At 50.3% G+C, this 19,580-nt stretch overlaps 1 protein-coding gene across 7 annotated transcripts in view; it reads right to left on the minus strand.

Annotated features, from left to right (window-relative positions):
- The window catches only part of Syne3 (spectrin repeat containing, nuclear envelope family member 3), a 91,899-nt gene that overhangs the window by 41,651 nt on the left and 30,668 nt on the right, over positions 1–19,580 (minus strand). For 6 of the 7 annotated variants that reach the window (XM_039112110.2, XM_039112108.2, XM_063261793.1 and 3 more), the window contains exons 2-5: positions 15,093–15,250; positions 8,666–8,838; positions 7,301–7,610; positions 147–308 (exon numbers count right to left, since the gene is read on the minus strand). In XM_039112110.2, the coding sequence (XP_038968038.1) occupies positions 147–308; positions 7,301–7,610; positions 8,666–8,838; positions 15,093–15,236 (789 nt within the window). In that variant the 5' untranslated portion in view covers positions 15,237–15,250. Of the gene's footprint in view, positions 1–146; positions 309–7,300; positions 7,611–8,665; positions 8,839–15,092; positions 15,251–19,580 lie in introns of those variants that run through there. The other variant, XM_039112111.2, reaches the window with a different exon arrangement.

Here is a 19,580-nt window from a genome sequence, read left to right on the forward strand (position 1 = left end):
GATTCTCTTTCCAGGAGTCTGTGCTTCAGGTGCCTGTGTCTGGTGTGACAACCCACATTATTCCCACTTGGGACAACATGAAGGTTCCCCTTCAGCAGGGCAACCTAACTGGGACACAGTGTCCCGTCTGGGTCCCGGTGGTGTACCTGCAGCACAGAGAGGCGAGGCTCGGTGGCCAGTTTGCAGTTCCGCCCCAGGCAGCCGTGCACCTTCTCCACCAACGCCTTCAGCCACAGCTGGAACTCGCTCACGTCCTCCCGGTACTGCTCATGGTCCTGGGCCACCTGGGCCAGGAGCTCCACCCTGTGCTGTAGAGGGAATTGCCTGCCATGAGGGTCCCAGTCTGGTTAGGAGCCCAATGCCTGAGACTGGGAATAGTAGGGGCTTGGCAGGGAGGGTGAGGGATCTGTATGGATACTGGAGTCAGAACCGGATGCTGAAGTCCCACACATGCCAGCACCTGGCCTGGTCGACTGTCCAGCTGGCATTCTTTCCTGCTATGTCTGAGGAATGCCACTGGATAGGACATGGGAACAGCATGAACAAGGATAAGGAGCAAAGACCACTGTCCCTCTGAGCTTTCGCCCTCGCCCTCGCCCTCGCCCTCGCCCCCGCCCCGCCCCCGCCCCCTCGCCCCCGCCCCGCCCCCTCGCCCCGCCCCGCCCCCGCGCCCACGCCCTCACCCTTGCCCTCGCCCTCGCTCTGCTGGGTCACTGCTAAGAAAGTTACATTCACACTCTGTAAACCCACCCACGGGGGCCTCTCAGTTTTAGCCCAACTTGACAGACAAGGCCTCTGAGACTCGAGCAGTGAAGTGACATGCCCAGAGTCACCCACCTAGGACAGCCAGAGTTAGGGGGATTCCGGGCTGCATAAGAAAGGTATCTGAGCATGACCTAGAGGGGAAGCCATAAATCAAAACGGTAGCAGCATCTGTCTGCAGTCTCTGCTTCACTTCCTGTCCTGATTTCCCTCAGACACTGATGTGGAAGAGAAAGCCAAAGAAACGCTTTCTTCCCAGAAGAGGAAACACTTTCGGTCAGAGCTTGCATCACAGTGATACAGGAGCAAAGCAGGACAGAGGGAGTTTGACAGAAAGTCAAGGGAAAGGACCCGGGGACTCTTCCAGTGCACATCTTGCATCTTGTGTGGCTTACGGCATCCATAAGCCATAATCAATTTATCAGCCATTGCAGTGCGTACAGGACTCTCACGGGGCCCAAGATGAGATCAGACAGCAAGCATGAGACTACACTCTCCATCCCTTTTTTTTTTTTTTTTTTTTTTTTTTTGGTCTTTTTTTCGGAGCTGGGGACCGAACCCAGGGCCTTGTGCTTCCTAGGCAAGCACTCTACCACTGAGCTAAATCCCCAGCCCCTACACTCTCCATCCCTACATAGGGATGGGGGTTGGGGGATCTGTAAGCTGGGCACCCCAAACTGTTTCTATCAAGCCAAATGCTTTTGGCTTTGCCTGTCGCGTTGTGGCTTCTATTGCCATCACTCGACCCATTTGGAAGCTACTTGCATTGTGTCACATAAGCAGCGAGACTGTGCGGAGGGAACGGCCCTGTTCCCATCAAACCTTTCATTATGGATCCTAAAGCCTGAACTTCGTGTCACTTTTGTATGTAATAAAATAGTTCGCTTTGAAATTTTCCTTGCTCATTTAAACATCTAAAACCTGTTCTTAGCCCAACGCCGGGCAGCCACAGGAGAGGCCAGTCAGTGCAGCAGCTGAAGCTCGGTGACCTCAGCTCCTCCCTGTGGAACAGGCCATGTCTAGGAAGGTCCTGACCCTGTGGGAAGCTGAGTCACAAGCTCTCCATTGAGGAGGGCAGGCAGGTGGATGGGAAGCCTTCCCCCATCGGTCTGTGCACGGTTCCCCTCCTATGAGACACTGTTCACCCAAACTACACAATACCAGCTCATTAAACCTCTGTAATAACAGCAAGCACAAGAAAATCTCCCCATTTTAGAGATGGGATAGCCAAGGCTTAGGACCAGGTCACTTAGGAAAGATAGGAGAATCTCAAGATAAGAACTGCCTACATCCCAAGGTTGAGGCTTGGCAAGGACCACCCCCTTCACAGATCAGTCCTCAGCCTTCAGAAAGTTGTTGGGGCCTTTTCCACCCCCTCAGTGGTTCCAACTTCCTGTGCTATGGTTTGCATACACAGTGCCCTCCAATCCCAGGAAAGGCTCATGGTTGAGACTCAGTGGGTTTGCCAGGAACCCCAGAGGCTGAGCCTGATGTTGAAGGTGGAAGAAGGGGGCTCCCCGCCAGGAATGAATGACAGGCAGCTCTGTCTGTGTGAAGGATGAGGTGCTGGCACCCAGAGAAGTCCAGAGTCAATAAAAATCCCCATGATGGGGAGCAGGCCCTAGCAAAGCGGCAGGCAGGAATCCAGATTAGCTGCGTGCCAGGCACCACAGCCATTTCAAAGCCGAGCTCAGCCACCGCTGAGTGACAGGGGCCGGAGCGGATGAGGGCTCCGCCTCCTCATTAAACCAAACAATTAAACCATCTGCAGCAGGCAGAGTTGTCAGCAATGTCAAAACCCAAGCAATTAACGGGGTGGCTTGGATTTATGTCCCTAACAAAGGGCTGCAGAAAGTCTAGGACCCATGGCCTGATGCCAGGCAGCCCTTTTCTGTGGAAGAGGGCGGATGTTGCTGCTTGCTGCTCGCTCTGAAGCAATGGTTTCAAATCAAACAAGGAAGACATTCCTGGCATCAGCTGGCCTGCCTGCGCTTTCCTTTGGATGCTTTGGGAAGACTGAAGCTCCTCTACGGGTGCTTCTTGCGGGGGAGGGGGTGGTCCAGAGGCCAAAGGGGGTGCACCTGTCCCCACCTGTTTCAGAGGTGTTCACTGCTCCACACACCTGACATCTATGGAAACAGATGTGGAGAGGTGGCTAAGCTGATAACTGTCCCCAGCTGCCAAACCTGACAATTGAGCTGCACAGGGTAGAAGGAGAGAGGGCTTGGAGAGGCAGCTCAGTAGTTCGAAGTGTGTGCTACTCTTACGAAGGATCCAAATTTGGTTCCCACCACCCATGTTAGGCAGCTCACAACTGCCTATAATTCCAGCTGCGTGAGATCCAATATCCTTTCCAGCGTGTGCATGCACACACACACACACACACACACACACACCACATACACACACACACGCAAACACACACACCACATAATACACACCACACACACACCACATAACACACACCACACACGCCACACACACACACATGCAAACACACACAACACATAACACACCACACACACACATGCGCATGTGCGCACACACACTTGCTTGTGCGTGATGTCCCATGGGCCAAGCCACTTCTGGTTTTTCCAAGCCAGCTGACCAGTCCCCCTTAAACAGTCTCTCTAAGTCCTCTGGGTTCTCAGACACCCAGAGAAAAATCAAGGGTTCCCAGGCTTCAGCAAGCAGCTGGAAGGTGAAAACATCCCACTTCTACAGGATTCAATTCCCTCGTGCCTCAACACCTTATTTCCACGTTGGGATTGAGCTAATAGCTATACCAGAAAGGCTAGGTCCTCTGCACCATACCTGCTGGTCCTATCATGGAGGCCTAGTGACCATATACCCGGCTAAAGGAAAACCCTCCCTCCTCCAGGAGCTCCAAATCCCCTCTCTCTGTGCTGATGTGTAGTGAGAATTTTGGTTTATTTAAAATAATACGGAAATCAATAGAAATGTGCATCTGTTTTAATCCCAGGTGTGGGATACGGGGCTGCTTCAGATTACCCAGGGCAGCTGACTGTGATTTGCCTCGTGCTGTAGCTGGGGTGTGATTTTTGCCAGGGGAAGCTGGGTGAACATCGCTTCCAGCACAATACAGAAGCAACCACGACTCATCGCCTCTGGGAGTCTCCGTCCCCTGTTTGATAGCCCAACAGAAACCCTAGCTCTAGGAAGCAAGCATTGTTTTTCCAAAGCCCTTTCTTCACCCCTTCCGCCCTCCAGCCTTCTTACAGGGTAGACAAAGATGTAACCAGGTGTATTTATATAAGCTGAAAACAAAAAACAATTTAAAAAAATTTCAAAGGCCAGGCCCCACTAGCTTCCACTCACACATGCACACATGAACACACAAAACTCACATTTCAGCTCCTCTGCTCCCTGTACTCAGGGTTCTGCTGACGGACAGAGTACCTGTTTTGGTAAATCACAGGGAAGGGCCCAGCACCTTTCCTAGACAGACCTGGAGAGGCAGATCCAGAGAGAGGTTTCCTCTTATGCCTTCCCCAGCAATGTAGTACTGGGTTGTCAAGGAGAAAACAACTTGCTACAAGAGCCAAGTCAACCGAATACTATCTTGTCCATCTATCCTGACCCAGGCCTAGAAGCCTGGGGAGCCAAATGTGTGTGTGTGTGTGTGTGTGTGTGTATGTGTGTGTATGTGTGTGAGTGTGTATGTGTGTATGTGAGTGTGTGTATGTGTGTGTGAGTGTGTATGTGTGTATGTGAGTGTGTATGTGTGTATGTGAGTGTGTGTGTATGTGTGTGTGAGTGTGTGTGTGAGTGTGTATGTGTGTATGTGTGTGAGTGTGTATGTGTGTGAGTGTGTATGTGTGTATGTGAGTGTGTATGTGTGTATGTGAGTGTGTGTGTGTGTGTGTGTGAGTGTGTATGTGTGTATGTGTGTGAGTGTGTATGTGTGTGAGTGTGTATGTGTGTATGTGAGTGTGTGTGTATGTGTGTGTGTGTGTGTGTGTGTGTGTGTGTGTGTGTGTATGTATAGGGGGATCTCATAAACAGTTCCAAACATCATGTACTGCGTGTCAAACAAGGATGCTGTTTCTGACTGTCCTTCACATGCTGAGAATATAGGCACCCTTTATGATGGCCAAACACTAGCTGGTTCTCAGAGTTCAGAGCCTAGTGATAGTTAAGTGGTCCACATCGCTAGGCAGCAGCAGAGCCAGGCCCGGAATCCAGTCCCTCCTCAGAGTCTCTAACGGATTTCCACTCTCTGACATTATTCTTTGGATCTGAAAGTCACCTCATGGCTCACATGTGGGAGGAGGTTCAGCTGGAAGTGCTGTTGGGAAACGATTGGCTCCCTAGGGCACTAACCTCATCAATGAGCCAATCCATTGATGAGCTTGAGCCAAACGAGCTGTCGGGAGCGGAGACTACTGAGTCTTTCTCTGCTTCCTGGACCACACCCGCCATGATGCTCACCTCACGGCAGGCTCAGAGCAGCAGAGTCAGAGAGAGCCAAATCAAAAACCTCTCATTCAGATTGTTTTCTCCTGGTACTTTCTTCCAGGGGTGGAAATCAGCATACTGGATCATTATGGAAATTCTTTCTCTCCCATCAGGTGGCAGTGGCACACGCCTTTAATCGCAGCACTTGGGAGGCAGAGGCAGGTAGATCTCTGAGTTTGAGGCCAGCCTGGTCTATAGAGTGAGTTCCAGGACAGCCAGGGCTCCACAGAGAAACCCATCTCAAAAAAACAAAAACAAACCAAACAAACAAAAACAAAATTCTCTTCCATAAACTGTGGGCTTGAGGACCCCAGCACTGAGGATAATTTTAAAAAGTGAATTCCCTCCATAACACCAGTAGGAATATAGGAAAGAGAGACAACCCTTTGGGACTCAGACTACAGCACACCACAGAAAGGGACACTGTGCTGCAGAAGTAGGACACTGTGACCACCAGCCTAAAGCAGACAGAGCATCTGGGTCTTGGGTGCTGGGTCTGGGTCTGTTCCTTCAGATTGTAAGAGGGACGAGGGCTTTCATGTCCAGAAGGAGCAGAGACACTGCAGAGAGACAGAGCCCCAGAGAGGTACCTCTAGTCCTCATCACAGTGGGACCACGAACACTCTATCACAAACACGTGTATGGGAAGGAGTATTTACCTAAGATAGGTACATACATACATACATACATATATACATACATACATAAATATATTCATAGAAACATAGATACATATATAAATGATAGAAGATAGATGGATGGATAGATAGATAGATAGATAGATAGATAGATAGATAGATAGATAGACAGACCAGCAACAAACAAAACCAGCCATCTTGCAGAACACAGAACCAAGAGTTTATGGTATCAGTTTGGGTCAGGGTTCAGGTTTTGAAAGCACTCACATCTGGGTGTGGTAATGCACACCTTGAATCCCAACACTCAGGAGGCAGAGGCAGGCGGATCTCTGTGTGTGGGAAGCCAGTGTGATGGACATAGCGAATTTCAGGCGGGTCACTACACAGAGAAACCCTGTCTCAGCACAAATGAGCGCACTCACTTCAGGAATCCCCAAGCCAGCCTAGTGACAGGGAAACAGGGACCATGAAGGTCCACTCCCAGGATGCCTGGCTGAAGCGAACTCGTGTGTGCTAAGGGCAGGTTCAGCCATGGGGATGCACACCGTGCCCTGAGGAGATGAGCTCAGCGTCCACCCATGCAGGAGACACAGTGACACTGAGTGACCACCCCTGATGCTTCCACTTTTAGGCACACATGCTTAATGACAAGGAAGAACCTAACCCTGCTGCAGGCCAAGGGACATTTGTTAAAAGGAAGGAAAGGGTTGGACATACTAAAGACCTGTGAAGAAAATCAGAATTTCCAAAAAGCAATCATTTAACACAGCAATCGAATGAACTGTGGCAAAAGCACATCCAGGCTGAGGTGGGGGGAGGGTGGGGGGATGGGCAGAAGGACTGGGGTAAGAAGGAAAGAACGGCAGTAGAGATGAAGGAGAGAAACCAAGAGGGAAGAAAAACATGGAGTGGGAAGGAGACGGATAGAGGCTGAAGGAAAACCGCCGGGGGCAGGAACAGCACAACCCGTCAGTTTGTGCACATGTGTTAAGCATACACGTGTGTGTGTGAAGCTCTAAGCCACTCCAGCTTATGTAAGGGACGGGAGGCTGCTGGATGGGTAACCAGATGCTGGATGGATGAGGGTGAAGATGGGCATTAGACGGTGGCGGGTGAGAAAGCAAATGGACATGGTTAGCGCTCGAGAGGATGGCTGGATGGGCGAGTGGATGGGCAGGTGGGCGGCTAAGAGGTAAATCGTTGGGGAATGCTAGGCTGATGAACGAATGAGCGGGTGGGTTGGAGAGGTGGAGTGTGTAGACTGAGGAGGTTTGCTTATGCCTCAGAGAGGGGAGCAGACAGGCCAGGAGATTGAGGGGAAAGTGGTTTCGGATGGACTGACCCTCCATGAGTGAGCAGCAGAGGCTGAAGGGGCGGACGGGGTGGGTAGGTGTTTGGATGATGGAGCCATTGCCACTGACCTGAGCTCTGGCCTTCACGGCATCGTACTCTGCCTTCATCCTCTTCTGGGCCTCTTCATCCACGCTGGGGTCCCCGATCCTGCTGAACAGGGAGCCCGCCTCCTCCAGCAGCCTGTCCAGGAGCACAGCCTGATTGTCCACATTGTGCAGCAGCACCTGGGCGTGGCTCAGCTGCCACTGCTTCTCCTTCAGGCCCAGCTGCAGCTCCACGGGGGGCTCCAGCGTGACCACCATCTTCTGGAACCATCGGTAAAACTCGTCCTGGGCCAGCAGGTACTCGCTCCAGTGCAGCCACACCCACTCGATGCGACTGTGGGACAGAGGTGGTGGGACTGAGAGGCCGGCCTGCTGGCTCCTGTCACTGACCCCTCCCAGATTCTAGGAACTTTGTTCTGGGGACAGGATGTGCTCGGTGACACTCCAGACTTTCCTTCTTTCCGGTGAGACCTCCTGTCCTGTGAGTAATCTCCCAAATGAGGTCACGCCCAGATCCCACGTGGACCCTCAGCCTCCTGCTAGGGAGATGAAGTCCCGGTGGCTCTGAGCCACCAGGACCTTAGATTCCCATTCTGAACTTCCACTGCTACCAGTATACAAATCCTTCACTCCACCCACAGTGGCCCCAGGCCCTTAGAATATGCTGCCCGAAGGCAATTAGGGGAAGATTGGGACTTTGCCTAATATTAGGCAGAAAAGAAATATCTATTGGGAGCGGGGTTGGGGATTTGACTCAGTGGTAGAGCAAGCGCAAGGCCCTGGGTTCGGTCCTCAGCTCCAAAAAAAAAAAAAAAGAAAGAAAGAAAGAAATACCTATGGGTCAATTAGTGGCCACCACGTAGGAATGGGGGATGAAGGACCTGGGTGAATTCTCAGGGTAGGGCAGCCCTGCCCCTTCATCTGCCTTAGTTTCCACCTCTCTAGTGTGGAAATGGCTCTATCCTGGCAGCTGGCATTGAGACATTTGTCTGCAATGTTGGATGGCAGGGTTTGGAAGGCAGAAAGCTCTGATCTCTCATGCACTACCATGCTTAGATTTACAAGAGCTCTGGGGATCCGAACTCAGGACCTCATACTTGCGCGGCAAGCACTTTACCCACTGAGCCATCTTCTTAGTCAGGGCCAGGCCTTCTTATGTCTGCCTTTACAAAGAGGACACATCCAGGAGCCTATTAGGACTGCGGGTGCAACAAACTGAGTTTGCAGCAGCCACCCTCTGTCACCATTATGCTTGTCTCTTATGAGAAAGAGGCGCTGGCCCAAATCCAAAGAGGACATGTTGTTCCCAGGATCCCTGAGTCTGAAGAACAGTCACTCAGCCAGGGGTCCCAAGGTGATGTGGCGGTGAGGTCCCCTGACTGTCCCTACCTGTGGCAGTGAGTCATGTAGGTGACCGTCTCCTCCCACTGAGACTTGATATCCCTCAGCCGGGCCAGGATCTCAGGTTTCTGGCCCTCCTGGCAAGTTGCCAAGAGGGCCTCAGCTGCCCGCAGGACCAGTTCCACCTTTATGCATCCCTCAGGCTCCAGCTGACAGATTTTCTGTGGGTACAACAGCGCAGTTTCCCGGGGTTAGACGCGGCACCACCGGGCACAGACAGTGGACCGGCACCAAGAGCTGGATTTCGAGGCCAGAGTTGCTATAGCTCAGCCTAAGGCCTTACACCCCTCTGATGTGCCCCTGAGGAAGCCGCTGAGGGCTTTGGGGAAAGAGAGAGGGCTCTGGATATTATTCTTGTTCTTGACCACTGAGCTGAGCCCAGCTTCTAACTCAGACAAAGCTTGCCCTCTCCTGGGGTGAGCCTTTCTCAGCCTGTATGATGGTACGAGCAGGCCAACCTCACAGATTTTACTCAGAAGAAAACACATGCAGGCAGTGTACATCACCGTGCATGCGATGTCAACGTGTAGGTGGCCATGAAGTGACACCCTCATGTCTGATGTCAGAGGCCATTTCAGTCCCTACCCAGTCAAGGCTCAAAAGTGGTCACACTGTTTTGCCCTTGCTCCAAGGTCCTGCTCCCTTGGGTACAGTCCATTCTTTAGGGATGACTCACTCAAGGACACCCCAGAGCCTTGCCTACATCCATCCTATATCTGTCCCTCGCCTGTCTCTCCCAGCCTCTTCCCTCCTTATCTCTCTCTTTTAATGTATTATTTGTGTGCATGTGCATGTGTGTGTTAGTATGGAGGCATGTGTATCCCAGTACACATGTAAGGTCAGACAACAACTTTTGGGAATCTGTTCTCTCCTACTGTGGGTCCCTGGAATTAAATTCACGTCATTGGGTTTATGACAGCTTCAGCTCTCAACTTGACATAATGACTAGACTCATCCAAGGAATCTCAGCTGAGACATCTCCCAGAGCAGATTGGCCTGCAGCCATGCCTACGAAGGAACTGTCCTGAGTTTCCATTGATGGGGGAGGACGCAGCCCACTATGGGCGGCACCAATCCCTAAACAGTGGGCCTGAGCTTTAAGAGAGACAGAGAAAGAGAAACGGAGAGCAAAACCGTTCTTCCATGATTGTCCTTCAAGCTCCTGCTGTGGGATCCTGCCTCAACTTCCTTCAGTGGTAGACTGTGACCTGGAAGTCATAAGCCAATCATCCCTTTCCACTCTGAGTAGCTTTTGGTTATGGTGTGTGTTATCACAGTCATGGAAGGAAACTGGGACACACAGTAAGCCCTTTTACCCTCCTGATCCACCTCATCAGCCCTGCACCCCATCACCTCTCAGGGCTGCACCCTCTCACAGAGGCTCTGTATCCTCTATCTTCTCTGGCCTTCAGCTTCTCCCGAGATGAGAGAGAAGCACGGCAGGCAGTTAACCTCGGCTACTGTCACCACAATTGGTTGTTAGTCACAGACATAAGCTTAGCATACTGTCAGGTGACTGGACATATTCCAGGGCCATTCATGGACTAAAAAGATCACTCTAGGGTGGCCTTCACCACATGACTCTGTACACCCGAGGGTGTGACAGGAAGGGAGGTAATAATTACAGGCAACACCAGGGCTGCAGTAAGCCCCATGTTAGCCTGTAGCCTGGCCCGATTACACTGGCCATCAGTAACTGTCCACCATTATTACATTGTTTTTTATAGACAATAAGATCTATTTTATTATCTTTTATTATTGCCTTACTTAGTTTGTTGGCAGCTTCCCCTGGTCTAACCTCAAGATTAGTTGTCAGTTTTCACAATCCCGGGCAGCCTGGTTATCTCTGCTCCTTCTCAGTGGACAGAGAAGGAAGGGCTCCTGACATTCAAGTGTGGCCTTCTGGGAAGGTGTGTGTGACCTCAGGCAGACCACAGGGCTACTCTATGCAGTCCTTTCTCTCCAGGGGCAACAACAATTCCTGCCGTGTCCAACTTACATCCTGTTTTTAACCGTATCGACAGCGCACGCAAGTAAACACTTTGTCAACTGTCGCATAGTCAGACCCCAATGCACGTAAGTAGTCCCCACCCCTTCTTCTTGGCTCCACAGGATAAAAGATAGCCAGGTCGGCAAGAGTCATGATGACAATATGGAGACTTCCCCTCATACATTGCTATAAAGAGTGAAACTTAAAAGAGTCCCCATGTCACCCATGTCTGTATGGGACAAAGTCGAGCAGAGAGCGGGGAGCATCCTTACAAGAGAGAAGAGGTTCTGTTCATTCTGTGAGGTGGCAGGATGTGGCAAGTCACCCTCTCTGGGCAGTTGTTGTGTCAGCCTCAGATGAGAACCTTTGTGTCCCATTCAGTAATAATCAGCAACAAGGAAGACAGCGATACCTCCCAAGATAGGACAAAGATGTGAGGGCCATTTGCAGAATGATCTAGAACAGGGGTTCTCAGCCTGCCTAATGCTGTGACCCTTTAAGGTAGCTCATCAAGTGACCCCCAGCCATAAAATTATTTTTGTTGTTACTTCATAACTCCAATTTGCTACTGCGGTGAAGGTAATGTAAAAATCAGTGGTTTCCGATGGTCTTAGGCGGCCCCTGTGAGAGGGTCATTTCACCCCCAATGGGTTCACAAACCACAGGTTGAGAACCACTGTTCTAGACTGAACATCCAGCAAGCAGGTTGCTGCCCATCTCCAGGGACAGGGTCTTGCAGCATGGCTGGGTATGAATGTTTTGCCAAGCAGAGATTTGATCTGATTAGTAACAAAATCAGGAGACAGCATCTCTCATGGCCAGATGTATGAAGGAGAGTCCACAGTCCTCACACCTGCAAGGTGGATGTATCGCTCACTCGTACAGCTAAGGGTGCTGAGGACCTACAGAAGCCAGAGACAAGAGCAAGCGGGAAGGTCCTAGGTTCCTGAATCCCCATGGACTCCACTAGCCTTTGCAAACCAAGAGACCCTTTAACTTGGGGAAGAAGTAAGATTCAACCTCCCAGATCACAGTGGTAAGGTCAAAGTTCTCTTCCCCAAAGTCAACCTCCCTACCGGTGATCTTGCCTTTGCCCATCTCTCACGGGAGAGTTATAGGCTGGATTTGGGGGATTATGAAAGCACCTGAGACCCTCTGCTCTTCCCAAACATCTAATCTTGATGCTTCTTTGAAAGGTCCCAGAAGAGAGAACACCTAACAACCTCCCTTCCCCAAACTTGCAGGCTTGCCCCTGCCCCTCACCAAGTAGGAAGAGCCGTTTGCTGTGACCTGAGGGGAGGAGAGGCTGAGGCCACAGCAGAGAAAGCGGGGCCAGGGAGGAAGAGTTGGTCCCTCTTTCTGCCACACCCACCCTGCTGAGGCCTGAGGGCTCCATTCTGTCCACTCAGCATAGGTCCCTCGCCAGCAAGCAGGGATCCCGGGAAAGTCCGACAAGGGGCAGGGCAGGAGTGACAGCCTCAGTCTGCTGGTTTCAAGCAGCTGGTGACAAGAATGGGTGCCAGTTAGATGGCAAGACTTAGTCAAGGGCTTCCCCTCAACCCAGCCAACTCTAGCTGACCACCAGCTGGGCATGGCGCCAGACAGTGTGGCCTGCTCTGGGAATCACAGGCAGGACAGAGGGAGAGCTATAGAGAGAGAATCACAGACCTTGTTACAATAGAACCACCTACAAAAGAAGGACTGGGGAAAATGCGAGAGGGCTTCTTGAAGGAGGCAGCATTGATGCCCACAGGAATGGTGCCCAGAACTGGAGAAGGGGAGGAGTGAAGGTGGAGAAACAAGACATAGCTAGGAATGCTCACACATGGCCTCTGGAAGCCAGACCCCAGCAGTGCCAAGGTGACCTGATCAGGAAGGGGCCTAGAAGGAATCTGAGGATGGGGCTCAAGCTCAGGACCAAGAAGGCTGGGACTGGAGAGTGAACAGAGTGAGCTGGGATCTGGGAGTCAGTGACCACAGTATGGCCACATCCCAGTGTCCGAGCTACAGGGCAGGTGGTCCTCTTCCTACTTCCGGGGCTGAGTGCATACCCACACAGAAAGATACACATGAACATGCACATTCATACACATGTATTATATACACACACATGTATACACATACATATACACATATACATGCAGACACACACATACACATACATTCACACACATGAGAGCACAATACTCATATACACATATGCACACATGTATACATACATACAGGGACATACAGACCCACAGGTATATATATACACACACACACACAGATACATACATACACAAACATACAGACAAACATATACACATGCACATATACACACATAGAGAGACATACATACATACATACAGACAGATAGATCCTTACATACACATATACACACATGTCACACACAGACACATACATACATACATACACACAGGGACATACACATACAAACATAGACTGACAGATATACACATGCACATATACACATGCACACGGACCCCTACATACACACATATACATACATACAGAGACATACACACAGACACAGACATACACACATATATACATATACATGCGTGTACAGACACACATAGACACATACATATACACAGAGACATACACAAATATACAGACAGACAGATATACATACTCACATATACACAAATATAAGACACACACATGCACACACAGAGACATACACTCAGAGACACACACAGACAGACATACACATGCTCACATAAACACACACATACATATATACACAGATACATACACACACATACATACATACACCCAGACACACACACAGACATATATATGTACTCAGACACATACACACACAGTCATACACACACAAACACTCAAAGCACAGACAACAGACAAACATATATTCACATACATTCACACACACTCATAGACACACATGTGCACACAGACATAGACACCTATACACAGTAATACACACAAATACACAGATCCACACATGCACATACAGACATACACACCAGCCTGGCCAACAGCTCCTCCTATGTTCCTCTCAGCCCTCGCTCACAACTCTGACAGGTGCAAGGTCTCAGGTGACAGCTGAGGGAGAGCACTGGGGGACAGTGATGCTGAGGAATGGAAGAATTGTTGGCGGCAATACAGCAATGGTCAGGGGGGCGCCCGGAAGCTAGTAGGGTCAGAAAGGAATGGCTACTTCTCATTTCACATGCTCACTCACAGCAAGCTGATGGGTATTCTGAGGAGATGCAGTCTGTGGGCTAAGGCTTAGAGACAGGAAATGGAGGAGGAGTATGGAGCTAGTGAGGGGTGACAATGGGGGAGGGAGGTCATAGATATGAAGGACTTCTAACACAGACGAAGCTTAGTTCTGTAGACCGGAAACCATGGCGAGTTTTAGAGGAAAACAACAAAGACTCTTTGGATGGTCAATCTCCTCTGTCAACTTGACTGGATTGAAGCCACCTGGGAGACTGGCACAGCACACCTCTGGATGTGTCTGTCACTAAACCAACATGTGTGTGCCTGTATGTGTATGCTCCATGTGTGTCCTGGGAAGCCAGAAGGTCAGATCTCCTGGAGCTTCCCAACTTGGGTTCTGGGAACTGAACTTGGGTCTGAAAGAACAGCAAGTACCCGTAACTGCTGAGCCATCTCTCCAAAGTCCTCTCACCTCTTAAAATAATTTTTTGTTTGTTTGTTTGTCTGTCTGTCTGTCAGTTTTTTCAAGACAAAGTTTCTCTGTCTGTGTAGCCCTGGCTGTCCTGGAACTCACTATGTAGACCAGGCTGACCTCGAACTCACAGATTATCTGCCTGCCTCTGCCTCCTGAGAGCTGGGATTAAAGGCTGTGCTACTTATCTTACTTATGTATCTATCTCTCTCTCTCTCTCTCTCTCTCTCTCTCTCTCTCTCTCTCTCTGTGTGTGTGTGTGTGTGTGTGTGTGTGCGTGCGTGCGTGTGAGCACAAGTGCCTGCAGAGACCGAAATACATACAAGAGAACCCTTACAGCTAGAGTTTCAGGCGGTTGTGAGCTAGCAGACCTGACTGCTGGGAACTTAATTCTAACCCTCTGCAAGGGTCAGACACATCTCTCCCACCTTGAACCAGAGGGTTTTAACCCTCCCCACTGGAGGAAGTAGCAGCAGAAGCCTTAGATTCAAGGAGCACAGATGCCCACCCTGGGACGAAAGGGACAGAACGCAGTCTCTGTCCCTTGTGACCAAAGTATAAATGAGTAGCAGGGTCATCTTGTGGAACTTTCTGGAAAATCAGAACTTCAGCCTTAGCCCCAGACCACCTGATTAAATACACATTTAAACAAAATGACCAGGACATCTGAACACAGGTCAGAGTGTGAATAACTCATTGGTCCCTCAGATTAGGGAGGGGTGCGGACGCCTCAGTGCCAACAAAGCCAGACAACTACCTACCTCTGTCTCTCGCAGCCTCGCCTCCAGGGCTGCTCGGGGCCCCTTCGTGTTGTCATTGACCTGAAGCTGCTCCTGTACTGCCTTCATCCATGCCTGGGCATCCTCCACACTCCTGTCGAAGTCCTCCTGGGGCTGCTGCGTCATGGCGCCTGTATAGCCTGGAAAGAGGCACACGAGGTCAGAGGTTACAGAGAGAGGCCAGGCAGCAGGCACAGCACAACCCCCCCTCCCCCGAGACGCTTCCCAGCATACCAGTGCTCCACTTGGCACAACTGTCAATCCTAAGTTCCCAGAGGCTCTGCTATGGGAACAGTAGGCTGGTAGAGACATCCCCTTGGCGTGTAACCTCTCTGTCCCTTTCCTTACTTTGGGAGCAGGCTGGCTTCCTAGCTGTATTTTCAGGCCCCCTACAGGAGACTTTCAAAGCTCACAAACAGAGCCTGTGGGAGAAAGTGAGCTTGATTTGAATGAGTCCACGCCCTCGATTGAAGAAGCATTGCCTCTGGCATCAGCCGAACCCACAGAAACCCAGAACACTCCTGAGATTAACCTGGCAAGGAGAGGGCCTTGGGAGCTTGTGGTGGGTGTCCCCATTTCACACCAGCTTGGGCCTCCAGCAGTCCTCATATGTGTCCCTTCATGCTGGGGAGGCGGGGGCTCCCCACAGACACAGGCAATCAGCTGACACAGCCCCTCTGATAAAGCCCACCTGCTCCCCAGTGACACCTGCCATCTGGGCAAGCCACCCACCCACCCACCCACTGCAGTCCCCTTGGCTGGGCTGCCGCTCCTAAGCTCACCCTGTACAGTGAACCTGTTCACTGTTCTTAAAAGCCCACTAAGCTGGGACAAAACTTCTCTGTATTCCGGTGCTACATGTCAGTTGACGGCGACTAGAGCCTGCTTTGGATTAAGGTTATTTACATCCACATTCCATGTAGAGTAATGAGATTGGGTCTGACTTATCTGCCAGCCTCCCATGATGCCTTGCACAAGAAGCCCGAGGGCACTGGCAGGAGCAGCCCAGAATGGGTACACTCACTCCATCCAACACCACCCCCATGCTATTTTCCCATTGTTTTGTTTTATCGAAGTGCTGGGGATAGAACACGAGGTTGTGCGTCTGCGAAGGAAACTCAACCACTGAGTTTCGTCCCGCCTGTGCTATTTAAAATGGCAAAATACTTAGGACATGAGAGTGCAAGATAAAACATCTAAAATATCACATGCTTTCTCGAGTCTGTAAAAATGCATTTAATTGTATCACACACACACTACACACACACACACCACATACCACATACCACACACACACACCACACACCACACACTACACACATAGACACACACACACCACACACACACCACACAGCACACAGCAAACAGCACACAGCACACACACACACATGCACACCACACATCACATATATACCACACACATGTAATGAAAACAGAGGGGAGACTCTTGGGATGAGGAGAGAAAGCACTGAGGGGTGGAGGGGGTAGGGGAGGTTGGAAGTTGGGGAGGTGAGCATGAGAAGGTACAGTGACGTAGGATTCCATATATACCATGGATCGTGAAATCTATCATTCTGTTTGCTAAGTAAAAAAATTAATCAAGTGAAGTTGCTAACTGATAGGAAACTGGGAGCAACCGCCATGCCCGACCCCAGGGACTTGGTCGCATGTACTGTGTGGTAGGTAGCCTGCTTGTGCACGAGGAGACGCCACAGCTGCCGGCAGAATGCAAACTTGCAGGAGCCTGGGAGTGTGAAGGCCGAGGACATAATACCAAGAACTGAAGCAAGATCACGTATTTAGCAGCTACGATCCTACACCTAATCCCAGCAGCACTCAGGAGGCAGAGGCAGGTGGATAGCTGAGTTCAAGGCTAGCCAGGTCTACAAAGTCAGTTCTATGTCCAGGACAGGCAGGACAACACAGAGAAACCCTGTCTCCAAAAAAAGAAAAGAAAAGAAAAAGAAAAGAAAAGAAAGAAAGAAAATAAAATAAAAAAAGGACTGGGGGGAGGGAAGGAAAGACCAGACCAGACAAGACCAACAGAGGGCTGGAGGGATAGCTCAGCCATTAAGAGCGCTGGCTACTCTTGCAGAGGACCTGGTTTCAGTTCCCAGAGCCCACATGGTGGCTCACAGCCACCTGTGACTCTAGTTCCAGGGGTGTCTGAAGCCCTCTTCTGGCCTCCACAGGCACTGTATGACTACACATGGTAAACAGACGTACATAAAGCAGAAATAAATAAACCTTTAAAAAAAATCAGCTCTAAAAATAAAAAAATAAAAAAAAAAACAAAAAACAAAAGCAAAAACAAAATCCTCTCCACTCAGGTAAAAAGGTTGGAGACTTCCGTTACTGGGCCCACATGACTAAGGGTGTATAGAAGTGACCCAGCCCCTCCAAGGCCTCATTGTCCACACATGTGGCCTGAGGCTTCTCCCATGGGAAGAGCCACTGTGGCCTCAGAAGCCACTTGGCTAAGAGCATCCATCCACAGGGGGTTAAGATCACCACTGAGGGTCTTTTTCTTCTCTTACTTTTATTTACTTTTTAAACTAGTTACTTATTTTTAATTATGAGTGTGGTGTGTGTGTGTGTGTGTGTGTGTGTGTGTGTACATGTGAATGTGGGTGCCCATGGAGGGCAGAGGGGTCAGATCCTATGGAGCTGTAGTTACAGGGGTGCTGGGACTCAAACTCAGGTCCTTTGGAAGAGCGGTGCTCAGCGGTTAGCTGAGCCGTCGTCTCCCTAGCACTGTCTTCCTCATAATTTCACACTCTGTGAAATATTTCAGGAAAGACCAACCATCGTTGTTTTACAACTTAAAAAAATAACCAAAACCCTTTCCTAGCATGACTAAGTCGCTCCAAAAGCCTTGGCCAGGAATCTGGCTGGCCCCCAATCCCCATGGCACTGGGCGGAGGAATCTGTGGCAGACAAAGAGACGGAGACAAAGGCTATGCCAGCAGTGCAGGCCAATGGGCATGGGCGGGTGGTGGAGGGTGGTGGAGGGCGGTGGAGGGCGGTGGAGGGCTGTGGATGGTGGAGGGCAGGCTGCGCACTAGGATTGGCTGCTGCTAATCCAGAGCTCATCCCCAGAGAGCTGTTTTCCTTTTAGAACTGTTCTGACATTTTTCTAGAAACTTAATACACACCCGCAGCCACTCCCTCAATGCTTCTTTTGAAATGTGCCTTCACGTGTGCTAGCCTCCGCTCTGGTTCTTTGTGGCTCCAAACTGCTGGGCCTTGTTTAGCTTCCGAGAAGCCTGCTTTTCTTTTTTGCAAAGCCGGGAATGCGGGGACAAGAAAAATCATCCCCATGGCCTCAGAAGACAGGAATGACCCCTGGGTCTTGAAGAACCCTTTCAAAGGCAGTGCTCTCAGGCAGAAGTGTGATGGTTTAGTGACCTGGTAGTGTGCCTCACAGCAGGCAGGGCTTAGCCCAGCATCAGCTGGCACTCACACAGACTGGTGTAGCTGCAGGCAGACAGAGTTCAGGGGATCTGAACCTCTTGGGCAAAACCGCCACACCAAGGAATTTCATTAATGCGGCGCCCAGCCCACCTGACGCTGCAGCCCCAGCAGTAAACAAACAGACACAGCCTTGGCCAGCGTTCAGGATGGACAGCTGCCCATAAGGACAGCATGTGTGGCTGGGGGAGGGTAAGGTCCTTCTCAAGTGCAAAGAAGTTAAGAAAACCAGCCATAATATGGCCCAGTTACCAAATACTGAAAACCAAATTTGGTACACACACACACACACACACACACACATACCTTTATTAACGCAGTAAATCACACGATCTGAACAACCATGGATCTTATAACTCCCGTAAGTCTGAAAGAATATTGAATATAACCGACACTCGGAGACATGTGTGACAGCTGCACCATAAACTAAAAATACACATGACAGAATGCCAGGCCTTGCTAATAGCAGAGGGGCTTTGCTGCTGCCTGTGTAAGTACCAGAAAACCATCAGCTCCGGGTCAAGTAGAGGGGAGCGTGGAGTCAGTTTCCCATCCAAGCTTGTGGGCCCATGAGTTCTATCCAGAGATCCCCAATACTACACAGACCCCATGTGACAGTCTGAAGTCTAGCCGATGGAGAGAGGCAAGAGAGTGTAAAAAGCTGACAGCTGGAAAGTCAAACATAAGACTGGAGAGATTGGCTGAGGGGTTAAGAGCACTTACTGCTCTTAAAGAGGACCCAGGTTTGGTTCCCGGCACCAACTGGCAGTTAGAGACTTGGCGGTTCACAACCATCTGAAACTAGTTCCACCAGATCCAATGTCTTCTAGTCTCTGTGGGCACCAGACATGAACACAGTGTACACACATACATGCAGGCAACCACTTATACATGACCCTTGCTTGTCAATTTGATACATTTGGAAATAACTAAAACCCAAATGGCTGGACACACCCATGAAAGAGCTTTTCTTAATTAAGTTTTTTGAAGTTGGGATGA

The sequence above is a fragment of the Rattus norvegicus genome, chromosome 6, assembly GCF_036323735.1.
Source record: "Rattus norvegicus strain BN/NHsdMcwi chromosome 6, GRCr8, whole genome shotgun sequence".
In the NCBI taxonomy this organism is placed as follows: domain Eukaryota; kingdom Metazoa; phylum Chordata; class Mammalia; order Rodentia; family Muridae; genus Rattus; species Rattus norvegicus.